Source organism: Mustela erminea, chromosome 19 (genome assembly GCF_009829155.1).
Source record: "Mustela erminea isolate mMusErm1 chromosome 19, mMusErm1.Pri, whole genome shotgun sequence".
Classification (NCBI taxonomy): domain Eukaryota; kingdom Metazoa; phylum Chordata; class Mammalia; order Carnivora; family Mustelidae; genus Mustela; species Mustela erminea.
The window spans coordinates 13742182-13767365 of record NC_045632.1 but is presented as its reverse complement, the minus strand read 5'-3'; the positions used below and the strand labels follow the sequence as shown (position 1 = coordinate 13767365).

At 47.1% G+C, this 25184-nt stretch overlaps 2 protein-coding genes across 3 annotated transcripts; one reads left to right on the top strand and one right to left on the bottom strand.

Moving 5' to 3' along the window:
- The first annotated feature begins 70 nt into the window (after positions 1-70).
- Positions 71-7264, top strand: ZNF132 (zinc finger protein 132). Its single transcript, XM_032324841.1, is given in 11 exon segments — positions 71-329; positions 429-729; positions 3251-3419; positions 4774-4800; positions 4803-5204; positions 5242-5838; positions 5841-5909; positions 5912-6021; positions 6024-6251; positions 6253-6286; positions 6289-7264. Coding segments are annotated over 10 exon segments (2088 nt in total). The 5' UTR covers positions 71-329; positions 429-714; the 3' UTR covers positions 6726-7264.
- Positions 3495-22060, bottom strand: ZNF584 (zinc finger protein 584). Of its 2 annotated transcripts, XR_004281240.1 has the most exons (5): positions 21591-22060; positions 20591-20717; positions 13919-14041; positions 11530-13085; positions 3495-3640 (listed from the first exon to the last, which is right to left on the bottom strand). XR_004281240.1 is itself a non-coding variant. In XM_032324806.1 (4 exons), exons 1-4 carry the CDS (start codon positions 21627-21629, stop codon positions 12079-12081), a joined length of 1296 nt encoding a protein of 431 aa, XP_032180697.1. In that variant the 5' UTR covers positions 21630-22060; the 3' UTR covers positions 11136-12078. The 2 variants fall into 2 exon arrangements, 1 of the variants encoding a protein (XP_032180697.1); XM_032324806.1 differs by lacking the exon at positions 3495-3640 and having other exon boundaries at positions 11136-13085.
- Positions 22061-25184: the final 3124 nt, after the last annotated feature.

The window sequence follows — 25184 nt, the reverse complement described above, 5'->3', positions numbered from 1 at the left end:
GTGACCGGAAGACCTCTGCCGTGCCGGAAACGCCCCTAGCCCATCATTGGCCAGAGTTCAGACGGCGCGCGCACAGGGATACACTGAGGGAACGCTTGGTGAGGGGCTTTCTGGGTAATGTAGTTCGCGTCGCGGAAGCAGGGACAAGCCAGGCGTGGTCCCGATCACCTCGGCAACGACGCAGCGGCGCAGTGACTGGCTCCCGGACCTAGAGTCGTAGCGGGCTGCGGGCCTGGAGCCCCTGCTTGCTCAGGGTCTGGGCTTTTCTGCGTGAGCAGCTGAGGATGAGGCGGGACTTCCATTGTCGCCACTGCATTCCTCAATTCGCGGTAGGTGGGGTGCTTGGCAGGTGGCCCCAGGGACCAGAGATGAGGGTAGGGAAGTGCCGGGACTGTAACTACTCCACTGCACGCACTTTTCCCCCTCAGCTAACGGCTCCTCCTTCCTAAGCCTTGGTTTCCCCGGATGCAGAACGGAGGTAACGACCCCCCCCCCCCCGCTTCGCCTTCGTCCCACGGTCCCGGGATGCAGTTCCCAGGTCCCTGGGTGCATGCTATGCTGGGGAAGACTAAGGCCCTTAGTGCGACCATCAGCCCGCGGTCACCCCGGACAGTGGGGGTTTGAAGCTTTGGATTAGCCCTCATTGCTTGTCTCTGTCGCCGCCTCGCACCGTCCCGCCCAAACCACAGACTGACCAGGACAGCAGCGTCGCAGATGGACCCGAGTCAGGTGAGTGGAAGGTGTCCCAGCCCTTCACCCGCTGGGATCCCAGTCCTGATCCTGTAGCGCCTGTACGGGGAAGAGTGGTGTCCTGGACTTTTCACTTACGCTTGAGTCTGGAGGCCAAAGAGTCACTTCTCCTAGCATCCGAAATCCAGGCCAGAAGTTATATGGAGGGGTTCACTGATAGTTGGCAACCTCCTCCAGAGCTTCCCTGCTGTAATCTGACAGCGAGCCTGTAGTTGGAGGGCAGGGAGAAAGTGAAGAAAGAGGCAGGTCACTCCAGATTGGTAGGTTGCAGGTGAAATAAGCAAGGGCAGGTACACAGCAAGCTTGCCTTGGACAGCCACAAGAAGAGTAGACCTCCACATCAGCCCACTGAATCATAAGTTTATACAGAGACCTTCACTTAGTTCAGTCACGGATACCACCCAGATGGTTTCAGCACCACATCGCAATCTCAAGGCTTTGTCCCTGAGGGAATTTCTGGGAGCGGGTAAGAATACACATTCCAAGGACCAGAGGTGATGACAAGCCTCCACTGCCCAGGTCCAGCTCATGCATGGGTCAACTGGCCTCCCCTGACATTCACATTTCTGGAGTTCTATGGGATAAGGTCTGGAAGGGTGTCCCAGGCACAGGGACCAGGATGTGCAAATTTCTTGGAGGTGAGTGTAGGATGAAAATGTTCAGAGAACTACAGGTCTGTATTTTGTCTGGTGGACATAGATAGCAGGAAGACAGGTATTGGCCTGGAATGGCAAGCTGAGGAGCTAAGTCTCTATTTATAGAGTGTGGTGGGAGTGTGGGAAGTTTAGAGCAGAGAAGGGAGGTGTTCTGACTCAGGTCTTTTTTTTTTTTTTTTTTTTTTTTTTAGATTTTATTTATTTGACAGAGAGACCGTGGGAGAGGGAACACAGCAGGGAGAGTGGGAGAGGCAGGCTTCCTGCCAAACAGGGAGCCCGACAAGGGGCCTGATCCCAAGACCCTGGGATCATGACCTGAGCCAAAGGCAGACACTCAACCACTGAGCCACCCAGATCCCCTGACTCAGGTTTTAATAAGCTACCTCTGGATGCTGAATGGAGAACAGATTTGGTCAGGGGGCAGTGGAGGTGGGGTTGGAGATAGGACGACCACTGAGTCTTCCACTGAGTGACTGCAATAGTTCAGGTGTATGTGCTTTTAGGCCAAAGGTAGAAGTAGGAGAAATTGTTGGCTCTTGAACTTTTTAAGTAGGGTGGACTAGATTTCCTGATGTGACGCAGTGAGATAAGAGGGTTGACCCAGATAGACAGATGTGGAAGTTAGAGTGAGTAGATATCAGAGGGAAGATAAAGAGTTGGTTTGGGCCATATTGTATTTGAGGTATCTGACACACTTCCAAATTAAGGTATCATGTATGCTTTATATCACGTCCAGGCTGGAGACATCCAATGGATGAATACTTGTGTGTGGACATGATGTGTGGCTGTGGGTTGACCAGAATGGTGACCAGGCCTCTGATGACAGACTAGACATGAAGCATGAAAGTAACAGAGGTAGGATGACAGTGGGACCTGAGGTAGGACTGGTTTACCGCTCTACAGCTCATCAGGTTTTTGTGGCCACCCTCCTTGGGGTCTGAGGGTGGGGGAGGGGTGTCTGGCTGGAGAATAATCAGGAGCAGAAAAGGTCAGTGTAGCCTAAGAGTCCCTAAGCCAGGGATAGGGAACAGTAGGTCTGGGATTTTTCTACTAGGAAGAGTGAGAACAGCTTTGACATGTGAAGGGACAGCATGAGGGGACAAGGATAGAGGTGGAAGAGAGCAGGGGTGTTTAAGATCTACTCATGGTTCTGGGGAACTGAAGGCTGAAGTAACACGGCTAGGAGGGGAGGCATTAACGAGAAGTGATGGCTGTTTCTGGAAGTCCTGTTTTTTTGGAGATCCAGGCAGGCCAGGCGCAGTGTTGGATCTTGGTTGCCTTTGTTGGGTGTGCTGTGCGCAGAGTGGGATATAGGGATTTAGGGAGATGCCTGTGGTGTGGACGGGGAGAGGGGGGCTAGAAATGATGATGGTGTAGTCCAAAGAATGACATGTACAAGGTAAGGGAATGTGAACCAGTGTGCCCAGGGCCCTGGTACTAGAGGCTTAAGGGAGAAAAGAGAGTCTGAATTTTTTTATACTTGTGAAGTGTGATCTGGAGAGACAAGAGACACAACACAAGAGTTTGTTTACCGTGGGGAGGGGTTCCTGGCCAGTCCAGCACTCAGACAGCAACTGTCTGCCCACCTGGCTTGTGTTCCTCTGGATTGGGTTGGCCTGGATACAATGACCAGTGGGACTACAAGGAGAGAGGGACACCAGTGGTGTCAGGGCCTCTCATCTCCTCCGAGGTGGGGGACTGAGGAGGAGGAAGAGCTGCAGGTGAGTGAGGGGAAGAGGACCAAGGGGATCACAAGAAGAGGACGTGCCAGTAGTAGGTGTGGCAGCACTCTGAGTCATAGGTCAAGGGCCTACATCCATTTAACTATTTTGTTTGTTTTTCAGCCCATCCATTGGTGCCTTGGCTTAGGTGTCCCGTCATTGCAGAGCCCAGTGACCTTTGAAGATGTGGCTGTGTACTTCTCCAGGGAGGAGTGGGGGATTCTTAATGTAAGCCAGAGGCACCTGTACCACAGTGTGATGCTGGAGAACTTTGAGCTCATGACCTCACTTGGTAAGGCCTTTCTGCCCGGCCCAGCATGGTGACCAGCTTCTGCCCTTTTGCCTTCTTCTCACAGAAAGATTTCTGTTCGCCCCATAGCTAGACACAAGGCACTGGTTCTTTGCAGGTTTCCTATTACAGATCTTGTGGGTGCTGGGACTGGGCTGTGTGCATTCTCCACGTCTCTTCTCAACAGCCTCATGAATAGTCCCAATAGCTCTTGCCCAGGGACCCTGTGGGAACAAAAGTTGGGGATCAGGCACGTGTCGTCTGCCTGATGGATCCAACTAAGCTTGACCAATCCTGGCTGGGGGAGCCATTGTGCGGGACACCTAGATTCTTTTCCTTCCCTCATGAGACTCATTTTCTTTCTTGTTGTTTTTTTTTTTTAAAAAAAAACTTCATTGAGATATACCATACAGTTCATACTTTGAAGTGTATAGCTCAGTGATTTTTAGTGCATTTGCACAGTTGTATAAATACCACCATAAACTAATTTTAGAACATTTTTATCACCTAAAGAGAAAATGTGCCCATTAACATTCCTTCCGCATCCTCCTTCAGCCATTCTCTCTCAGCCTTAGGCAACTGCTAACATACTTTATGACTGTGTACGTTTGCTTACTTAGACATTTCATACAAACGGAGTCACACAGTATGTTTTTCCGTGAATGGCGTTCATTTAGCATAATATATTTGAGGTCATCCATGCTGTAAAACATGTCAGGACTGCATTCCATCTTACGGCCAAATAACATTCTGCTGTGGAGCTGTACCATGGTTTGTTTATTCGCTTGTCAGTTGTTTGGCATTTATTTTGTTTCCACTTTTCAGGTGTTAAGAAAAATGTTGCTATGAACATTCAAGTACAAGCTTTCGCATAAGGATGTTTTCATTTCTTTTGCGTAGATAAATAGAAATGGGATTGCCAAACTGTTTTCCAAATTGGCAGCACCGTTGTATAGCTCCACAGCAGTATATGAGCATTCCAACTTTTCTACTTCCTTATCAACACTTGTTGTCTGTTTTCCCATAGATAGCCTAGGGGGTGTGAAGTGGTTTTGATATGCATTTCTTTAATGACCAGTGGTGTTGAGCAACTTTTCATGCGCTTACTGGCACGCGCATACTCACACACACGTCATTTGTCCTTCTCTTTGTCCTTGACTTTAGTAAGGCCTCCTTTATTCTGTGGCTTGGTTAGGTCCTGTCTTGCACAGTAGGCTCTTCACTCTTATTCTGGGCCCTTGGCCTGTCAACATCCCTTGGACCCATTCCCTGTATATCTCAGCCACATAGTTCTAATGAAGTTACCCTTTCCACCAAGTGGAACACTCAGTTTGCCAGAAAACTTCTCTGCTTTCAGGTTGTTGGCATGGAGTGGAAGATGAAGGGGCCATTCCAAGCAGAATACGTCTATAGAAGGGATGTCACAGGTCAGGATCCCCAGTGCAAATCCTTCTATCCAGAAGGCTGACACCTGTGATATGTGTGGCCCATTCTTGGAAGACATTTTGCACCTGGATGAACATCAAAGAACATATCCTGAGGAGACCCTCTATACATGTGGAACATGTGGAAGAGAATTTTCGTTCAGTGCAAACCTTCACCAGCACCAGGAGCTCAGTGGAGAAAAGCCCTTCAGATGGGACAAGGATAAGGACTCACATGTGGAAAATCTTACAGTTCACCTGTCTTCACTTGTGGGGAAGCCCTTCACTTGTGGAAAAGGTGGTAAGGATGACTTGGAGAGCCATGACCTCTTCCAGCACTCAACCACTAACAGCAGCAGGAAGCCAAAAAGGAGCACAGAGTGCAGGGAGACCTTTTCACACAAACTCTAATCTTGAGCAGCTCACAGAAGTCCATACCACACAGAAGCTCTTTAAGTGCAGCAACTGTGGAAAAGCCTTTCAGAAGACCTCCACTCTCCTCAACCACCTGAGAACTCACTCTAAAGAGACACCATTTAGATGCCCAACAGTTGGAAATTCCTTAGAGAAATCAACCCTTAGAGGAAAATCAACCCTTGTTAATCACCAAAAATGTCATGATCAGGAAACATGTCATGTGTGTAAAGCATGTGGGAAGACCTTCAGTCACCCTTCTAAATTGAGGAAACACCAGAAATTTCACACTGGAGTAAAATATTATGAGTGTGGTGATTCTGGGAAAACCTTCCACCACAAGCTCACAACTTGTTCATCACAGAGAATTCACACAGGAGAAAGGCCTTATGAGTGCAGTGAATGTGGGAAAGCCTTTAATAACAGGTCACACCTCACTCGGCATGAGAAAGTTCACACTGGAGAAAGGCCTTTTGAGTGCAGCAAATGTGGAAGAACCTTCAGTCAAAGCTCCAATTTCCTTCGGCACCAGAAAGTTCACACTCAAGTGAGACCTTATGAGTGCAATCAATGTGGTAAAGCCTTCAGCGCAGCTCTGCCCTCATTCAGCACTGGAGAGTTCACACTGGAGAAAGGCCTTATGAGTGCAGTGAGTGTGAAGAGCTTTTAACAATAACTCCAACCTTGCGCAGCACCAGAAGGTTCACACTGGAGAACGGCCTTTTGAGTGCAGTGAATGTGGTAGAGACTTTAACCAAAGCTCCCACCATCCTTCGACATCAGAAAAGTTCACACTGGAGAACGGTCTTTTGAGTGCACCGAATGTGGGAAAACCTTCAGCAATAGTTCCACCCTCATTCAGCACCAGAAAGTACATACTGGGCAAAGGCCTTATGAATGCAGTGAATGTAGAAAGGCCTTCAGCCGCAGCTCCAGCCTGATTCAGCACTGGAGAATTCACACTGGGGAAAGGCCTTATGAGTGCAGTGAATGTGGAAAAAGCCTTTGCTCACAGTTCTAGTCTCATTGAGCACTGAGAGTTCACACAAGAGAAAGGCCTTATGAGTGCAGTGAATGCGGGAAATTCTTTAGCCAGAACTCCATTCTCATTAAACATCAGAAAATTCACACTGGAGAAAGGCCTTATGAGTGCAGTGAATGTGGGAAATTCTTTAGCCGAAAGTCCAGCCTCATTTATCACTGGAGAGTTCACACTGGAGAAAGGCCTTATGAATGCAGTGAATGTGGGAGAGCCTTCAGCAATAACTCTCACCTGGTTCGTCACCACAGAGTTCACACACAAGAAAGGCCCTATGAGTGCAGCCAATGTCGGAAAGCCTTTAGTGAAAGATCTACACTTGTTCGACACCAGACAGTTCACACCAGAGAAAGGACTTATGAATGTGGCTACTGTGGGAAAATCTTCAGCCACCTCTGCAATCTTGCTCAGCATAAAAGGATTCATACCTGAAAGGAACCTTATGGAGATGGTCCTTCTGAGACGATCTTCAGCCAAGTCAAACTTCATGCAGCAGAGTACCCACAGAGAAGTTACCTGGATGTACCACTAGTGTGGAGAAGGCTTCAGAAGGTACTCTGCCCTTTCTGAGAAGCCCAGGACTGAGCTTCTAACCCTCTGGAGCATAAACCCCTTTCCAGCCTGCCTGGATCCAAATATTTGCAGCAGTCATCTACATATGCAGGAAGAAAAGCTCCCTGTGCTTCCCTTCCCCTTTTGTGGAAGGAAACAGGATTGTCTTGGGCCTACTGGAATGGATTCATTCCCATTGCCTCTGAAATGGTTAGGAAGTGAACTAACCCCATGTTGGTCAAGGGCCTCGAGGGATGTCCAGTTTGGACTTCTCAGAAAAATGCACATTCCTCATGGATATTGTCATGTCTGCATGTAACCCCAATTATGTGTCCAATGAGCCCACACATCACCCTCCCCTGGAACCGCTTATCTTGGTCTTCTCTATTCTGCATGATAATAAAGACCAAGTAACCAAGTCTTTTTTTTTTTTTTTTTTTTTGAGAGGGATGGAAGGGGCAGAGGGAGAGAGAGAATCCTAAGCAGGCTCCATGCCCAGCGTAGAGCCCGACTCAGGGTCAAAATCACAACCCTGAGATCATGAACTGAGCTGAAATCAAGAGTCCCTAACTATATGAGCTATCCAAATGCCCTGATCAAGTCACCTTTATTTATTTTAGATTTTATTTATTTATTTGACAGAGCACAAGCAGGGGGTGTGGCAGACAGAGGGAGAGGGAGAAACAGGCTCCCCAATGAACAGAGAGCCTAACGTAGGGCTGGATCCCAGGATCCTAGGATCATGACCTGAGTGGAAGGCAGATGCTTAACCAACTGAGCCATCCAGGTATGTCTCACATCATCTTTATTCTTGGGGGGCTTGATGGAGTAGGCTGAAAAAAGTGGGTAGAGTGAGGGATGACTAAGACAGGGCATGCAACACCATCTGCCTCATGGTGTAGAAGGAACATAGGGAGTTGTTCTACATTCTGTTCTGGCCTACTTTGCAGTGCATGTGAAGGACAAGGGAAAAAAACTGAAGGTTTCATAAAGTGAACATAGTGGCCCATGTTTCAGAGTTACCAGAAGGCCCAGAGCTCACCCTGAAAGAGGATACTAGTCTGCACTGTTTGGATTAGGAGGCAGGTTCCTGGTTCCTAGAGAGATGTCTGGGTTTTCCCATCTAAGGAGAAGCTGTCTTCTGGTTCCATAAAGGAGATATGACCCTGGGAGGCCGGTAGAGGCCCAGTGGATTCTGTATGTGAACAGAGAAACAATCGGTGTGAGGTAATAGGGAGTTGGGGAGACTAGTAAATTACAGCACTGCCACTGGGTACAAAGGAGCACCACAGTTCTCCATCAGCTGTGGCTCTGCAGGGTGAGACAAGTATAACTTAATCTGAGATCTACAGAGGCCATTTGGGAGCCATTGTTAGTAAGAAACACTGGGTTTGGAGCAGACTGGTAAACTAGAGGGAACTCGACTGTTCTAAAGGTATATCAAAAACTTCCAGATTGGGGTGCCTGGCTGGCTCAGTTGGTAGAACATGCAACTCTTATCTTGAGGTTGTGAGTTTGAGCCCCATGTTGGATGTACAAATTACTTAAAAATAAAATATATAAAAAAGAAAGAAAAACTTTCCAGATGACTATGGCCAAGCGAGGTAAGAGTGAAGAAATTCTCAAGACCTGCAGACCTGTGTATTACCCATAATGGAAATCCAAACAAATGTAAGAATTCCTTATTTTCCTTGAGCTGTTCACCTTGTGGCTGTCACCACACAGGAACCTCATATCAAGAGGATAGAGCTCATGGTCTGGAGAATGGTTTATGTGAGTAGCCAGAGTTTTTAGAGAATCGCCTAGCCGTGGCATTCATTATTCCACCTCTGGTAGCTACCAAGGAAGTTTATCCTTTTTAGGGGGTGGGGAGACAACATGGTGGAGTTAATATGGGTCTCCCACATCTCTTACCTTTCTGGGAAGAGCCAGATATTCAGATTTTTATGTGGCTTTTGATTTTATGTTAGAAGCTATTTCAGAAAGCTTTTTGGGGGTGCCTGGGTGGCTCATTGGGTTAAAGCCTCTGCCTTTGGCTCAGGTCATGATCCCACAGTCTTGGGATCAAGCCCCACATCAGGCTTTCTGCTCAGTGGGGAGCCTGCTTCCTCCACTCTCTCTGCCTGCCTCTGCCTACTTGTGATCTCTGTCAAATAAATAAATAAAATCTTAAAAAAAAAACACACACACACACAAACATTTTGTACAATTCAAAAGCAGTTTTACCAAAACCTGTGGGTGGGCTATATACATTCCCCTAGGCAGACTTTGGGTAAGAAAGACAGAGTTTTCTGACATGAGAGGCTTCGGGGTGCACTCTCTATCCATATTGCATGGTACGTGGGAAGGCAGTGCTACTGACACCTCTTCTCAGGGTGACTTTCCCAAAAGCCCAGAGGGGATGAGATGTGATAGCCACATTAGAGGCGGAACCCAAGACAGGCTTGCAGTCATCAAAAATTACAGCAGGCTGCTCAAGTACTTCCCTAGCACAATGAGATATTTGGGGGAATCCCCCACCCTGCTCAGGCCTGCCTTTCTGGAGGTATAACTGTCTTTTACCAACATGAAGGACTCATGTGGGATCAAAGTTAAAGGCCAACTGAGCCATGTGAGGATCAAGCCTTCTAAGCAAATGGGGTAGGACAGACACTGGTCATCACAGCTCAAGCCTTTGTATGTTGTGTGGATGGCTGGTTAGATCGCATTAAATGGCCCCCAGCTCATGGGTAAAGAATTTTCTGTGTTTTCCTGGAACAGGCCTGGTCTCCCACTGTGGCTCAGTATAGCAACCAGTCTGTTGGGGAAGAAAGATGTTTGCCAGAGATGCCGGAATACTGCAGGCAAGGTCTCATGACTCTGACCTTTGAGCTGTTCCGGATACCAGCCTTTGCGGGGCTCAGTAGTTCCAGCACTTTCAGCTCACTCAATGAGCAGGGATGCAGTCTGTATACTGATACTGTGCATTCTGCCCTCCAACTCACTGATAGTTCTCTGAGCTCCATCCAATAGTAGTTCCCTGCACTTGGACCTTTGCCTGTGACCTTCCCCATGAGGGACACTCTCCACTGTCTGCTCAGTCTTTCCCCACTTTGCCACTCCTCCAATTCTGCTACATTTTCTCTCAAAGTTGGTGTCAGTTTCTCTCTTCTCTTTGATGCCTGAACCTTTGGCCTGATGCCAGGCCTCTGCTACACACACACACACACACACACACACACACACAAACTGCAAGTAAGCACATGAAAAGTTGCTCAACACCACAGGTCATTAAAGAAATGCAAATCAAAACCACTTCACACCCCCTAGGCTATCTATGGGAAAACAGACAACAAGTATTGATAAGGAAGTAGAAAAGCTGGAATGCTCATACACTGCTGTGGAGCTATACAGTTGCTGCCAATTTGGAAAACAGTTTGGCAATCCCATTTCTATTTATCTACCCAAAAGAAATGAAAACATACTTATGCAAAACCTTGTATTTAAATGTTCATCGCAACATTTTTTGTAACACCTGAAAAGTGGAAACAAAACAAGACAAACAGGGGTGCCTGGGTGGCTCAGTGGGTTAAAGCCTCTGCCTTCCGCTCAGGTCATGATCCCAGGGTCCTCGGATCAAGCCCCACATCGGGCTTGTACTGAGCAGGCTCACTGCCTCCTCCTCTCTCTCTGCCTGCCTCTCTGCCTACTTGTGATCTCTGTCTGTCAAATAAATAAATAAAATCTTTAAAAAAAACAAAACAACAAAAAAAAAAAAAAACAAAAACAAGACAAACAAGGCCCAATCAACTGACGAACGAATAAACAAACCATGGTAAATATTATTTGGCCATAAGATGGAATGAAGTCCTGTCATGTTTTACAGCATGGATGAACCTCAAATATATTATGCCAAGAGAAGCCATTCACAGGAAAACATACTGTGTGACTCCATTTGTATGAAATGTCTAAATAAGCAAACATACACAGTCAGACACTTAACTGGCTGAGCCACCCAGGTGCCCCAAGTTCCCGGACTTTTCAATCCTGACTGTTTCTACCCTGCGTGGTCATCACCTCTCCCATCAGTGGTGAGAGTGGGAGATCAGGGAGAAGAATCACCCCAGTTACAGAAAGCAGCAGTGGTTTCCAACCCCAACACATGGTACTGGCTGAGCACTGTGGCTCAAAGCCCGTCAAGTGTAGGGTCATAGTTCTCTCACTAAACATGCCTCCAAGTTAACGTTCTCTTCTTCACAGGAAGCCTAATTTTTGGACCAGGGACACATCTAGAAATCTACAACACACAAGTTTTGCTGAACTGACATTTTATTGACCTTTTGGGAAATTCGTTTCCCAAAATTTTAAAATCAAAAGACCCCACAAAACAGAGGATATCACTTCTCTCCCTTGGCTGCAAAAAACAATGAAGGCCATGGTATGCAAAGACGCCAGAAGCACTGGCCACATCCCAGGACTGCATGGTCTTCATTTTAGGACCAGGGTATGGCCATGAGGTGAACATCCTGCTATCCCTAGTAAGGCAACAAAAGTCAGGGACCTCTCCCCACAGATGCCAGTCCCTCTCTTCATAAGCCACTACATACACAATGATTAGAACCCCCAATATTAAATATGTTTTGTTGTGTTTTGTTTTTCAGAACCCCAATATTAAACATGGCGTGAACAGTAAAGCTTTCATTACCTAATACATTCCAGGGAGCATGAGACAGTCAGGTCCAGGGGTGGATGAATCCATGACAGGAACCACGTAGAGTGTCCACTGTGTCCATGGAAATAATTAATCTTCTCTGGAAGCCCCCAGTAGCACAGCTCAGCTACTCTTGACCAGTGACTGGTCACAGACATACCCGGTTGGGGGGGCAATGAAGTCCATTGTGGGGTCCACCACTCATGATTCTTTCCTCCAGAGTGGGGATTAAGGAGATCTGCTGTTCAGAGCACGTTGACATCACTGATGCATACCTTGGGCTCCTGCCCGGTGGTGGAGGTGGGATGGCTTCTATCACAGAAACTAGCGGTGACTTCGCACTGCCAACAGCCTTGGCAGGTCAGAGTGCAACTTAGCTTCTGAAAGCTTCCTACACACCTGCCACGCCACGGCACATGTTGGGGTATGCCAGGTTTAGCTTTCAAATGGCTACTCTCTTCAATCTCCTTTCTGGAGGGAGGACTTTCATGTTGAACAAGGTGCCCAGCCCCGCCTACAGGCTTTCCAATATGCCCTGTCTTCTTATGGCCTTTCTCCAGTGTGGACTTTCTTGTGCTGAAGGAGGGTAGAACTATGTTTGAAGGCTTTCCCACATTCTGTACATTCATAGGATCTCTCTTCAGTGTGGAACTGCTGGTGCCGATTGCGGTAGGACCTCGTGGTGAAGGTCTTCCCACAGAGGCTGCACTCATAGGGCCGTTCTCCAGTGTGAACTTTCCAGTGCTGATACAGGCCAGAGCGGGTCACGTAAGTTTTCCCACATTGCTTACACTCATAAGGCCTTTCTCCAGTATGAACTCTCTGGTGAAGAATGAAGCTATGGTTGTATTTAAAGAACTTCCCACATTCCCTGCACTCATAGGGCCTTTCTCCAATGTGAACTTTCCGGTGCCGAATGAGAGTAGACAGAACGCTGAAGGTTTTCCCACATTCGCTGCACTCATAAGGCCTTTCTCCAGTGTGAATTCTCTGGTGCAGAACAAGTGCATCTTTGCGATTGAAAGTTTTGCCACACTCCTCACACTTGAAAGGTTTTATGCCTGTGTGAACCTTCTGGTGCTTCCTCAGTTTAGATGGATAACTGAAAACCTTTCCACACTCATTACACATATGGGATGTTTCTGCAGTGTGAATTTTTTGGTATTTAACATGGGTAGATTTCTCCTTGGAGGCATTTCCACCTTTCAGGCATCTAAAGGGTCTCTCTTTGGGGTGAGTTATCAGGTGGTCGAGGAGTGCAAATGCCTTTAGGAAGGCTTTCCCACAGACACTGCACTTGAAGGCCTTCTGTGTGGTATGGAGTCCTTGCTGCTTCTGGCAACTGAAGCTGACGTGGAAGGCCTCCCCAGGCTTGGTGCTCTTGTGTAGCTTCTCCTTGCTGTGGGCAGCCTGGTGCTGGAGGAGGCCCACGGTGGCTGGGACATCGTTTCCAGACTCCTCACACAGAAAGGGCCTCTCCGACAGGCGGACTCCATAGTTCTTCATCTGCTCTGGAGAGGCTTCCTCATCCTCCAGTCTACATGGACGACCTAAAACAGAGAAAAGCCAGTTACTGAGCACTGGATCAGAGGGAGGAGGCACCTTCATCAAAAACGCATGCCATGGGGCGCCCGGGTGGCTCAGGGGGTTAAAGCCTCTGCTTTCGGCTCAGGTCATGATCCCAGGGTTCTGGGATTGAGCCCTGCATCAGGCTCCCTACTCAGCAGGGAGCCGGCTTCCCTCCCCCGTCTCTGCCTGCCTCTCTGCCTACTTGTGATCTCTGTCAAATAAATAAACAAAATCTTTAAAAACAAAACAAAACAAAAAACGCGTGTCAGACACACGGAAAAGGAGTCCAGAGAGTTGCCAGGAGGTTGCTAGGAAGAGTCTGGGTAAGAAAGGGCTGCCCCAGCAGAACAGGGCACCACCAGATCACCGAATAGGAAAGAGCTCAGCAAGGATGAGGACACAAGATGGGAGCAGTGCAGGGAGAAGAGGTGAGATCTCCAAGTCACTCCTTTCAATGGTTTCAAGTAGGGCCTCAGCCGCTGGTGACAGGGAGCACTGTGAAAGGGATGTGATTGCTCCAATGAAAAGGCAATGGTAACAGAGTAGCTGGTATTCAAGTATTATTTAAGGGTATGTACAAATCTCAAGTCACCAGTGGACAGCTCTAAACTGGCACAAAGGTCAGGGAGGTGGGTCATCTAGGTCCTGAGAGTCATGGTAGGGATAGCAAGACCACACAGCATGTCCAGAAGGGAGAGGAAAGGTGGAAATAGTGTGTGGTCACTGGCCTCAGCACCAAAACGCTGGTGCACAATGATACCCAGCATGCTGTGAGCCCATCGCTGAAACCAAGGCATCACCCAGCCCTACTCACCAGGAACAGGACCCCTCCTGGACTCTGTTCTGCTGCCTAGAGTCAAGTCCACTATGTTGGGCACCCAGAGCTCTTCTTCACTTTCCAGTTGGGCAACCACATGGGACCTTGAAGGTGCAAATCCTATGAGGAAAAAAGGTAGTAAGAGGCTAGTCCAAGCCAAGGAGCATCGCTCCAACCCCATAGGAAGCTCATGTCATCATGCCAACCATGAAGGAAATGGAGTATTAGAAAACAAACCTCCTTGGCACACTAGAAAATTTGCTAAGCAGGTAGACTCCATGTTGTGTTTTACCACAATTTATTGTGAAAGAACCTTACACTGAAGGTAAACTGACATAACTGAAGTAAAAAAATAAATAATAATAGTTGAAGATTTCAACTTCTAACTTTCAATAATGGACAGAACCACTAGGCAGAAAATAAGCAAATAGCACTTGAATAACACCAGAAATCAGCTAAACTTAACAGACATCTATAGAGCCTACCACATAACAAAAGCAGAATATGTATTCTCATGTTCTCACACAGACATGGAACATTCTCCAGAACACACCATTTGCTAGGACATAAAACAGGTCTCAACAGATTTCAAAGGACTGAAATCACACAAAGTATGTTCTCTGACCACAAAGGAATTAAAATAGAAATCAACAGAAAGAATTTGGGAAACTCACAAATTTATGGAATTTAAATAAAACACTCCTAAATAACCACAAAGAAAGCTACAAAGCACTTTGAGATGAATGAAAATGAAAACACAACATACCAAAAGTAATGGGACATAGGAGTTCAGAGCTATAAACACCTCCATGGTGTTTTACTCCTAGCACTTTTTTTTCTTCTTCTTCTTCTTCTTCTCTTCTTTTTTTAAAGATTTTGTTTATTTATTTGAGAGAGAGAGCAAAAGCAGGGGAAAGGGGAGAGGGAGAGGGAGAAGCAGACTCCATGCTGATCAGAGAGCCTGATGTGGGGCTCAATCCCAGGGCCCCAGGATCATGACCTGAGCCAAAGGCAGACGCTTAAGTGACTAAGCCACCCAGCCACCCCCTACTCATAACACCTCTGACACCAAATGTGAGTAAGATGTAGGGTGGGTGTTCCACGCCACATCTCTAACCTCAGACACCAACGTTGTGTCCAAGTATTCAATTAAATTCTGATACTAACTACCTGGAATCAGTGTCAGATCCCACAGGTTAAGGGCTCAGTCTCCCAAGACTGCCCACACTTCAGACAACAGTTGGAAGTCCAAGACTCCCATTTTTCTGACTAACTGGCTATAAATCAGGGATTCCCACAAATATATTTATCCCTTCTCAAGTTCAATAATTTGCTATAATGGCTCATAGAACTCAAGAAAAGAGTTTACTTAGTATCACCAGATTATTACTATAAAGTACACAACTCAGGAACAGCTCAATGGAAGAAATTCAAAGGGCAAAGTATGCCAGGGGTGGAGATGGGAGTGAGGGGTGAGGAAGCAGAGGGTAAGGGGCATCCATGCCCTCAAGTGGCACCGTTTTCCCAGGACCCGGAAGCTCCCTGAACTCTGTTATTTAGTAGTTTCTATAGAGATTTCATGATGATGTATAATTAGTTAAATCACTGGCCACTGGTGATTGGTTCAGTCTCCAGCCCCTCTACTCTCCGCAGAGGCCAGAGGGGGAGGACTAGAAGGATGGGGTTGGAGGGTAGCTCAAAATCCAACCTTACTATCATGCCCTGATTATTTGGATGGCTACCTCCTATCCTGAAGCTATCTAGGAACTCCCAGCCACCAGTCATTCCATAAGCACACAAAAGACACTCTTATCACTTCAAAGATTCCAAGTTTTTTAGGAGCTATGCTAGAAATTGGAGACTAAGACAAAATGTATATTTCTTACTATTTCACAGCACCCATATTTAAAAAGATCTCAAACCAACAGCCTAACTTTAGGCCTCAAGAAACAGGAAACAGAAAAGTGACTAAACTCAAAGCTACCAGAAGGAAGGAAATGATAATGAGCAGAGATAAACGAAATAGAGATTAGAAAAGAGAATCAATAAGACCAAAACTAGGATCTTTGAAAAGAGCAAAGAAATTGAAAAACTGCTACTAGACTGACAAGAAAACACAGAAGACTCAATTTATTAAAAACAGGAATGGAAAAGGAGACATCACTAACAACATTACAAAATAGAAACAATTGTAAGGAAATACTATGAACAACTGTATTATATGACAACAAATTAGGTAACTTAGATAAAATGGACAAATTCCTAAAAAAGACACAAACTACCAAGACTGACTCGAGAAGAATAGAAAGTCTAGTTAGAGTTAAACAAAAAAAAAAAAAAAAAAAATTCCCCCACAGGGGTGAAAAAATAGAGGTTAGGCCCAGAGGGCTTCACTGATGAATATTTACACTGAAATAAGAATTAGCACAGGGGCGCCTGGGTGGCTCAGTGGGTTAAGCCTCTGCCTTTGGCCCAGGTCATGATCTCAGGGTCCTGGGATCAAGCCCCACGTCAGGCTCTCTGCTCAGCAAGGAGCCTGCTTCCCCCTCTTTCTCTGCCTGCCTCTCTGCCTACTAAATAAAATCTTAAAAAAGAAAAAAAAAAAAAAGGAATTAGCACAAATATTTCACACACTCACTTCCAGAAAACAGAAGAAAAGGTAACGTTCCCAACTCATTCATTGAGGCCAAAATTACCCTCATGCTCAATCCAAACAAAGACATTATGAGAAAACTATGCACTCATGACTCTTACGAACATAGATGCAGAAGTCAACAAAATACTAGTAAACAAAATCCATAAATACATAAAAGGGTTATGAACTATGACAGAGTCGAATTTATCCTTGTAATACAAGGTTGAACACAAGAAAACCAAATGCTGAGGGTGCCTGGGTGGCTCGGTGGGTTGAGCCTCTGCCTTCAGCTCAGGTCATGATCCTAGAGTCCTGGGGTCAAGCCCCACATAGGGCTCTCTGCTCAGTGGGGGGGCCTGCTCCCCTCCTCTCTCTCTGCCTGCCTCTCTGCCTACTTGTGATTTCTGTCTGTCAAATAAACAAATAAAATCTTTAAAAAAAAAAAAAAAGAAAAGAAAACCAAATGCTGTAATATACCATGTTAACAAAATAGAGGAGGAAAAATCACATGACCATTTCAAAAGATATGGGAAAGCACTAGACAAAATCTAAATATCTTTCATGATTAATGCACTCAACAAACTAAGAAAAGAAGGGAACTTCCTCACCCGTCAAGGGCAGCTACAAAAACAACAGCTAACATCATACTTACTAGTAAAAGACTAAATGTTCTTCTCGTCAGGTTGGGAAGAAGACAAGGATGTTTACTCTCACCGGTTCTATTTAGTAAGTACTGGAGATTCCAACCAGGTCAGTTAAGGAAAGGAAGAAGTAAAAATATCTGCATTTGCGGATGACATAATGTCATATATATGGAAAATATCATGGAATCCACAAAACAAAACAACACTATTAGAACTATCCATACCAAAGCTACAGAATACACATTCTAATCTAGTGCACATGGAACATTCTTTTTCTTAAAAAAAAAAAAAAAGATTTTTTAAAATTTATTTGACACAGAGAGATCAAAAATAGGTAGAGAGGCAGGCAGAGAGAGAGAGAGAGAGAGGGAAGCAGGCTCCCTGCTGAGCATAGAGCCCGATGTGGGGCTCAATCTTAGGATGCTGAGATCATGATCTGAACCGAAGGCAGAGGCTTAACCCACTGAGCTACCCAGGCACCCCACATGGAACATTCTTGAGAATAGATCACACCCTGGGTCACAAACCAGGTCTCAGCTGGTACCAAAAGACTGGGATCATTCACTGCATATTTTTGGACTACAATGCTTTGAAACTCAAGCTCAATCACAAGAGGAAAATTGAAAAGAACTCAAATACATGGAGGCTAAAAAGCATCCTATTAAGGAATGAATGGGTCAGTCAATTCAGGAAGAATTTTTTTTTTCAAGATTTTATTTATTTGTTCGATAGACAGAGATCACAAGTAGGCAGAGAGAGAGAGAAAGAGGGAAGCAGGCTCCCTGCTGAGCAGAGGGCCTTATGCAGGGCTCAATCCCAGGACCCTGGGATCATGACCTGAGCCAAAGGCAGAGGCTTTAACCCCCTGAGCCACCCAGGTGCCCCAAATCAGAAAGAATTTTAAAAATTCATAGAGACAAATGAAAATGAAAACATATCTGTTCGAAATCTTTGGGATGCAGCAAAGGCAGTCCTAAGAGGGAAGTATATAGCGATAGAAGCCTTTCTCTGGAAAAAAGAAAAGGTCTCAAATACACAACCTAACCCTATTCCTAAAGGAGCTAGAGAAAGAGCAGCAAATAAAGCCTAAACACAGCAGAAGAGAAATAATGAAGATCAGAGCAGAAACCAGAGAAATAGAAACCAAAAGAACAGAACAGATCAACGAAACCAGGAGCTGATTCTTTGAAAGAATTAATAAGATGGATAACCCCCTGGCCAAATTTATCTAAAAGAAAAGAGAAAGGACCCAAATAAACAAAATCATGAATGAAAGAGGAGAGATCACAACTAACACCAAAGAAATACAAACAACCATAAGAAGATATTATGAGCAACTATATGCCAACAAATCAGATAATCTGGAAGAAATGGATACATTCCTAGAGACGTATGAACTACCAAAACTGAACTAGGAAGAAACCGAAAACCTGAACACACCCATAACCAACAAGGAAATTGAAGCAATAATCAAAAAGCTCCCAACAAACAAGAGCCCAGGGCAAATGGGCTTCCCAGGGGAATTCTACCAAACATTTAAAGAAGAATTAGGGGCGCCTGGGTGGCTCAGTGGGTTAAGCCTCTGCCTTCGGCTCAGGTCATGATCTCAGGGTCCTGGGATCGATCCCCGCATCAGGCTTTCTGCTCAGCAGGGAGCCTGCTTCTCCCTCTATCTTTGCCTACTTCTGATCTCTCTCTCTGTGTCAAATAAATAAATAAAATCTTAAAAAAAGAAAGAAAGAAAGAAAGAAAGTCCAATGGAAAAAAGATGGTCTCTTCAACAAATGGTGTTGGGAAAACTGGACAACCACATGCAGAAGAATGAAACTGGACCATATCCTTATACCATAACAAAAACAGACTCGAAATGAATGAAAGACCTAAATGTGAGACAGGAATCCATTAAAATCCTTGAGGAAAACATAGGCAGCAACCTCTTTGACCTCGGCCGCAAAAATTTCTTTCTAGATACATCGCCGAAGGCAAGGGAAGCAAGGGCAAAAAGGAACTATTGGGACTTAGGGGAAGAGAGGAAAAAATGAAACAAAAGAAACCAGAGAGGGAGAGAAACCATAAGAGACTCTTAATCTCAGGAAACAAACTGAGGGTTGCTGGAGTGGAGGTGGGTGGGAGGAATGGAGTGGCTGGGTGATGGACACTGGGGAGGGTTTGTATTGCAGTGAGCACTGTGTATTGTGTAAGAATGATGAATCACAGACCTATACCCCTGAACAAATAATACTTTATTTATTTTTTTTTTTTAAAGATTTTATTTATTTATTTGTCAGAGAGAGATCACAAGTAGGCAGAGAGGCAGGCAGAGAGAGAGAGGAGGAAGCAGGCTCCCCGCTGAGCAGAGAGCCCGATGCGGGACTCGATCCCAGGACCCCGAGATCATGACCCGAGCCGAAGGCAGCGGCTTAACCCACTGAGCCACCCAGGCGCCCCCAAATAATACTTTATATGTAAGTAATAATTTAAAAAATGAGGGGCGCCTGGGTGGCTCAGTGGGTTAAGCCGCTGCCTTCGGCTCGGGTCATGATCTCGGGGTCCTGGGATCGAGTCCCGCATCGGGCTCTCTGCTCAGCGGGGAGCCTGCTTCCTCCTCTCTCTCTCTGCCTGCCTCTCTGCCTACTTGTGATCTCTCTCTGTCAAATAAATAAATAAAATCTTTTTAAAAAAATAAATAAATAAATAAAATAAAAAATGAAATGTGATTTTAAAAACTATTAGAACTAATAAATGAGTTTAGTAAGGCTACAAGACACAAAATCAGTATATAAAAATCTGTATTTCTATATTCTAGCACTGAACAACCTAAAATGAAATTAAGAAAACAGTTCCACTTAAAATTACATCAAAAGGAATAAAATACCTAGGAATAAAGTTAGGCTTATATGCTGAAAACTACAAAACACTGTTGAAAAAAGTTAAAGACTGAATAAATGGAAAGATATGTCATGTTCATGAATTGAAAGATATTAAGAGGGTAATACTCCCCAAATTGATCTACTCATTCGAATTCATGGCTGAAGTTTGGCCCAGGCAGGGCCCTATAAAAAAATCTCCTCTGAAGGAAATCAACACCCAGAGCACAGAGGGGCCATAACTTCAGCAGAGCCAGAGAGAGAGGCAGGGTTGAGTGGAGCTGGTTGGGCAAACTGTAAATACCTGCACCCAAGCCCTATTCCAGGAGACCAACAGCCCTTGAGGCTGCTAACAAGGTGCTAAGGAGGCGGAGGAAGAACATACACCCCAATGCCAGTACTGACAGCACCAACCACAGGGAACCTGGGAAGCAAACGGCCTCTGTGGTGGGCTTTATGATGAACACACCTTCCTACCAGGAAAAGGTGGTCAGTCTGCCAGGGAAGAGTGTGAGAGACTTACCCAGCGAGCCAATAAGTGCAAAGTTCTCTAGCATCACATCACGGTACAGGCTCCTCTGAGTCAGATTAAGGAGACCCCACTCCTCCCTGGAGAAATAGACAGCCACATCCTCAAAGGTCACCAAGCCCTGTAATGATTGATTCAGCTGAGCCTTAGGAGTCAACAGTGGGCAGAACACATCCAGGCCCTTGATCAGTGTTGCAGGACCCTGCCACAAGTCTCACTGGCATACATCATCTTTCCCTTTGAGCCCTAAACCCCCACTCCCAGGAAAGCATACCCTCTCTACCTCCCTCCTCCTAAGACCCTGACCTCAGAGGACTGCCAGGGCCCCCAGTTCCATTGTTGCTTCTCCTCAGTTGGATTCTGCATCCTGCCCACAGCAACAACAGGCTGGTGACCAGAGAGATGCCATCTATGCCATCTACAGGTCCCACCCTACCTCCTGCCAGCCAATTCCCTCTATGTCCCAGAGATCACCTCCCAGAGGCAACCAAACCTACGCTCATCCTTCCCTCTCCGGTCCCAGACCTTCCAGTTTGCCCTCCTGCCTGACATGTACATAAGTCTTTGTACCACTGCATGTTACAGCTCCACACCCCCAGCACAATCTCACCCGCTCACCCCACTGGCAACTCAATGGAATCCCCCACATTCTCGTTCTGCACATGGCATCTCCAGAGTGACTCCACTGAGAACAACCACCATCCCATCCTGCCCCAGTAGAACCCCACTCCTTCAAGGTTCATTGCTAAGGGCATCCCCCCTCCCCGCGCTCTGCACTGAAGACCTCCCCATGCAGACCTGTTCTTAGCTTCAACCCTCCCCCGACCACACTGCACATGGACCTCGAGACCCCGGCCCTCTTCCACCTGTGCCTTTGCCTAGGCTGTCCCTTCCCCCGCCACAGTCTCCCCCGCTCCTCCTGAGCTCATTCGGAACCCGGACCCACTGGGTGGGGATCGGAGTTGTCAAAGTCTGGGGCACCTTCCACTCTCACCCGCGCCTCCACCGCCGTCGGAATCTGTGGGCGGAGCATGGCCGCGGCGGAAGCCGAATTTCGGACTGTTCAGGCCGTACCTGCCACCCGGGTGGGCGCAGGAACCTCCCGCCGACCGTGGGACCTCAGAAGCTGGGTCTAAAACGTGCGCAGGGACCAGGCAGCCGCCTGTGGGAGGCCCAAATCCTCCGGCCCCGCTCCGCAGGGGGCGACAGCGAGTCTCAGGAAGAGGGGGTCATTCCCGGGAGTCACGGCGCGAACAGGGGCGCGACGGGGGTCCCTGCCGCTGTCCTCCGCGGTGCGGCGTCTCAGGGAAGTCGGCCCGCCGCGCAGCTCTCGGAATACTCGTCCCGACCCACAGCGGCTAGCGGAGAAGCTCAAGGACAACGCCGGAAGTTCCGCCGCCTCAGCGAGCGCCATGAGCTTAGTCCCCGCGTCACTCAAGGACCTCACTTCCCAGCTCCCCTCGCGGGGCCGCTTGCTCGTTGCCAAGGCGACAGGGGAGGCCGCTGCTGGGCGCTCGCGCGGATGTAGACCAGGACGGCCTGGGATAGGAGCGTTCCGGGGAGCCACGCCGGAGGAGGCGGGACTTCCGGCGCCGGTCTCCTCCCTCGGAGCCACACCCGCGGGACCAGGAGAGCCGCTGGGCAGAGGTCTGAGTGTGAGAGGGTGTTCCGGGCGCAGGAGAGGTGGGTAGGGACGGGCTGAGAGTGAGCGCCGCAGGTGTCCCGAGCCCTGGTGTCCCGGGCCGCAGAGAAGTGACACCTTTGGGCCTCACCTCCGTCAAAGCCCGTGGTGCCCGGGACCACCGGGGAGTCCTCGCTTGCCGCTGTGTCTGCTTCACAGAGCAGGAGACAGAGCTCAGAAAAGACTCCAGGGGCGCCTGGGTGGCTCTGTCGGTGCAGCGTCGGCTCTCGGTGGTGTCGTGATCGCGAGGTCCTGGGATGGAGCCCTACATCGGGCTTCCTGCTCGTTGGGGAACCTGCTTCTCCCTCCCTATACCATCCTCCACCATCACCCCCAACCCCGTCCCCAGCTTGTGGTCTCTGGCTCTCTCTGTCAAATAAAATCTTAAAAATAAAAAGAAAGAGAAATAAAGGGGAAGGTGAAAGGAAAAAAAGACTCTCCAGCCAGAGTTCAGTGAGCACCTGGGGACCAGCAGCTGGGGGGTACCTTGGTGGGAAGGGGAGGTCGTGGAAGATCAGCAGTTGGATTTTACAAGTTTTGAGTCTATAGTGCCAGGTCCACTGGGCTCAGGCAGGTCTGGGGTGCTGGGAATGGGTCTGGCATATGTTCAGAGGACAGTCTGCCCCGTGTCAAGCCGTGGTGCCAACTCGGGGGCCTTGTGGAGGAGAATGTTGGGGGAAAGATCCTGGGCACATGGGGAGAGGAGGTTGGCAGGAGGAGAACCCAGCTCCTGGATGTCTTGTACTCAATTCAGATGCACTTAACCTGGAGGATGTGTTACTGAGTCTCCTAGGAAAAACAGAGCACTTAGACGAGTACCAGAGAAGCCTACCCCAGGGTGATTTTTTTGTAGGCTCCATGCCCAGGCTGGGACCTAAACTCACAACACTGAGATCAAGACCTGAGCTGAGATCAAGTCAGATACCCAAGCAACTGAGCCCCCAAGCACTCCTGAAGTTGCCTCTTGTAACTACACACCTTTCTTGGGCTTGCAGTCACAGCTCGTGTTTTTTATTAATTAATTTTTTATTTTAAGTTTTTTATTAGTTAATTCCTGAGGTTGCCTTCTTGAACCTCAGTAGTTTTACTTTTCAGATTTTAGGTTTGGTGCTTCTTCAGAGACTATAAGAACAGGTAATGAGACAATGGAGTCTTACTGGGGAGGTGGCAGGGTGACCCTAAACTGCAGGACATCTACCTATGGCTGGCTGCCTGAAGGATGGCAAGAGGGGGCTGATTGGGTGGCCACAGCAGGCGGAAGCCTAAAATTGCCCAGGTCACAGTGCAGCATGGGGGGCTGTTGGCAGGTGGGAGACACTTCCTGCCAACCAGTTGTGAAGGGCTGTGGAGGTGACTGGAGGTGACCACACAGCCATACAGGGCCTGAATGGGGATTCTGAGCTTTCACTGCCGTCAGATGTTGATTTTCCCACTCACCACAGCCTGAGATTACGAATTCCACATTTTATGGAGAAGGAAATGGACATACAGAGGAGAGGCATTGTACCCACATTCTCATGGGAGCCCAGGAAGAAACTCAGCTCAGCCTGACTCCCTAAGCTATGACCACCCCCACCTCTGTGTACAATTTTGCTTCAAGCAGGACATAGTGGTTAAATTTGATGCAAGTTTGAAGTGTGTGGATTTGAAAGTACAAGATGCAGAATTACTAGCATCACATTTCATGCAGTGAATTTGAAACAGTATAGACCCTTCTCTGTGTAGTCCAAACAAAATTATTCTTGCCTCTCTCCAGTTGTGAATGGTGTGGCGTATAAGAATACGTCCCTTGGGGGCACCTGGGTGGCTCAGTGGGTTAAAGCCTCTGCCTTCGGCTCAGGTCATGATCCCAGGACCCTGGGATCAAGCCCTGAATCGGGTTTTTGCTCCGTGGGGAGACTGCTTTCTCCTCTATCTCTCTGCCTACTTGTGATCTCTGCCTGTCAAATAAATAAATAAAATCTTAAAAAAAAAAAAAAAAGAAAGAAAGAAAGAAAGAAAAGAAAAGAAAGAATACATCCCTTGGGCAAGAGTCCTGCCTGTATTTTATGACGTGCTCCCTTATCAAAGTACACTTTCTAGGGTGGCAGAGGAGACCAGTGACCCTGCAGAGAGGTGGCTCTGACCTCCTACCCCACCCCTCCCTCATAAGCCCAGAAGTGTCTGTGAGGGTCTTATGGAAGTAGTGATGCCAGTGAGGGTCCTTGTGTACCCTGCAGGAACCGTGTGCCTATCCCTTTTGTAGCAGGGTAGTATGTAATTGTTTACCTAAGGGAGCCATTCTAATAAATGTGCCCTCTTATTTCACAGTGCCTTGATTTGTGTTTCCCCTTTCAACTGGACATATATATTCAAGAAATTTACAAAATACTTTTATTTAGCTTTAAATATTCTATTCATTTCTTTGAGAAAGAGCATGAAGAAGAGGCTGTGGGGGGAGAGGAAGAGGGAAAAGCAGGCTCCCCACTGAGCATGGGGCTTGATCCCAGGACTCTGGGATCATGACCTGAGCCACAGGCAGACACTTAGCCAACTGAGCCACCCAGGAACCCCTAAAATATTTTTTATTTTGAAGTAGTTTGAAAGAAGTTGCAAAAGAGTTCCTATGTATCCCTCATCCAGCTTCTGTCAATGATAATATTCTACATAACCACAGTACCTTGTCAAAACGAGGAAAATAGTACTAACACAATACTTCTAACTCAACTACAGACCTTAGTCAGATCACACCAGTTTTCACATATACTTGTTATGGAGTTCTGTGAAATTTTATCACATGTGTGGCTTCATATCACCACCACCACAGTCCAATACAGAACTGTTTCATTTCACAAAGGAACTTCTAACTAACCCTTAGGTCATACCCTCTCCTAATCCTGATCATCACTGGTCTGTCCTCTATCAATG

Excerpts from the sequence above, each read along its gene's own strand:
- ZNF584 (XM_032324806.1), bottom strand. The coding sequence starts at position 21,629 with ATGCTCCGCCCACAGATTCCGACGGCGGTGGAGGCGCGG. Across the intron at positions 20,718-21,590 it reads CGACGGCGGTGGAGGCGCGG|GGCTTGGTGACCTTTGAGGA; the intron begins GTGAGAGTGGAA and ends CAATCATTACAG. Across the intron at positions 14,042-20,590 it reads TGCACTTATTGGCTCGCTGG|GATTTGCACCTTCAAGGTCC; the intron begins GTAAGTCTCTCA and ends TTTTCCTCATAG.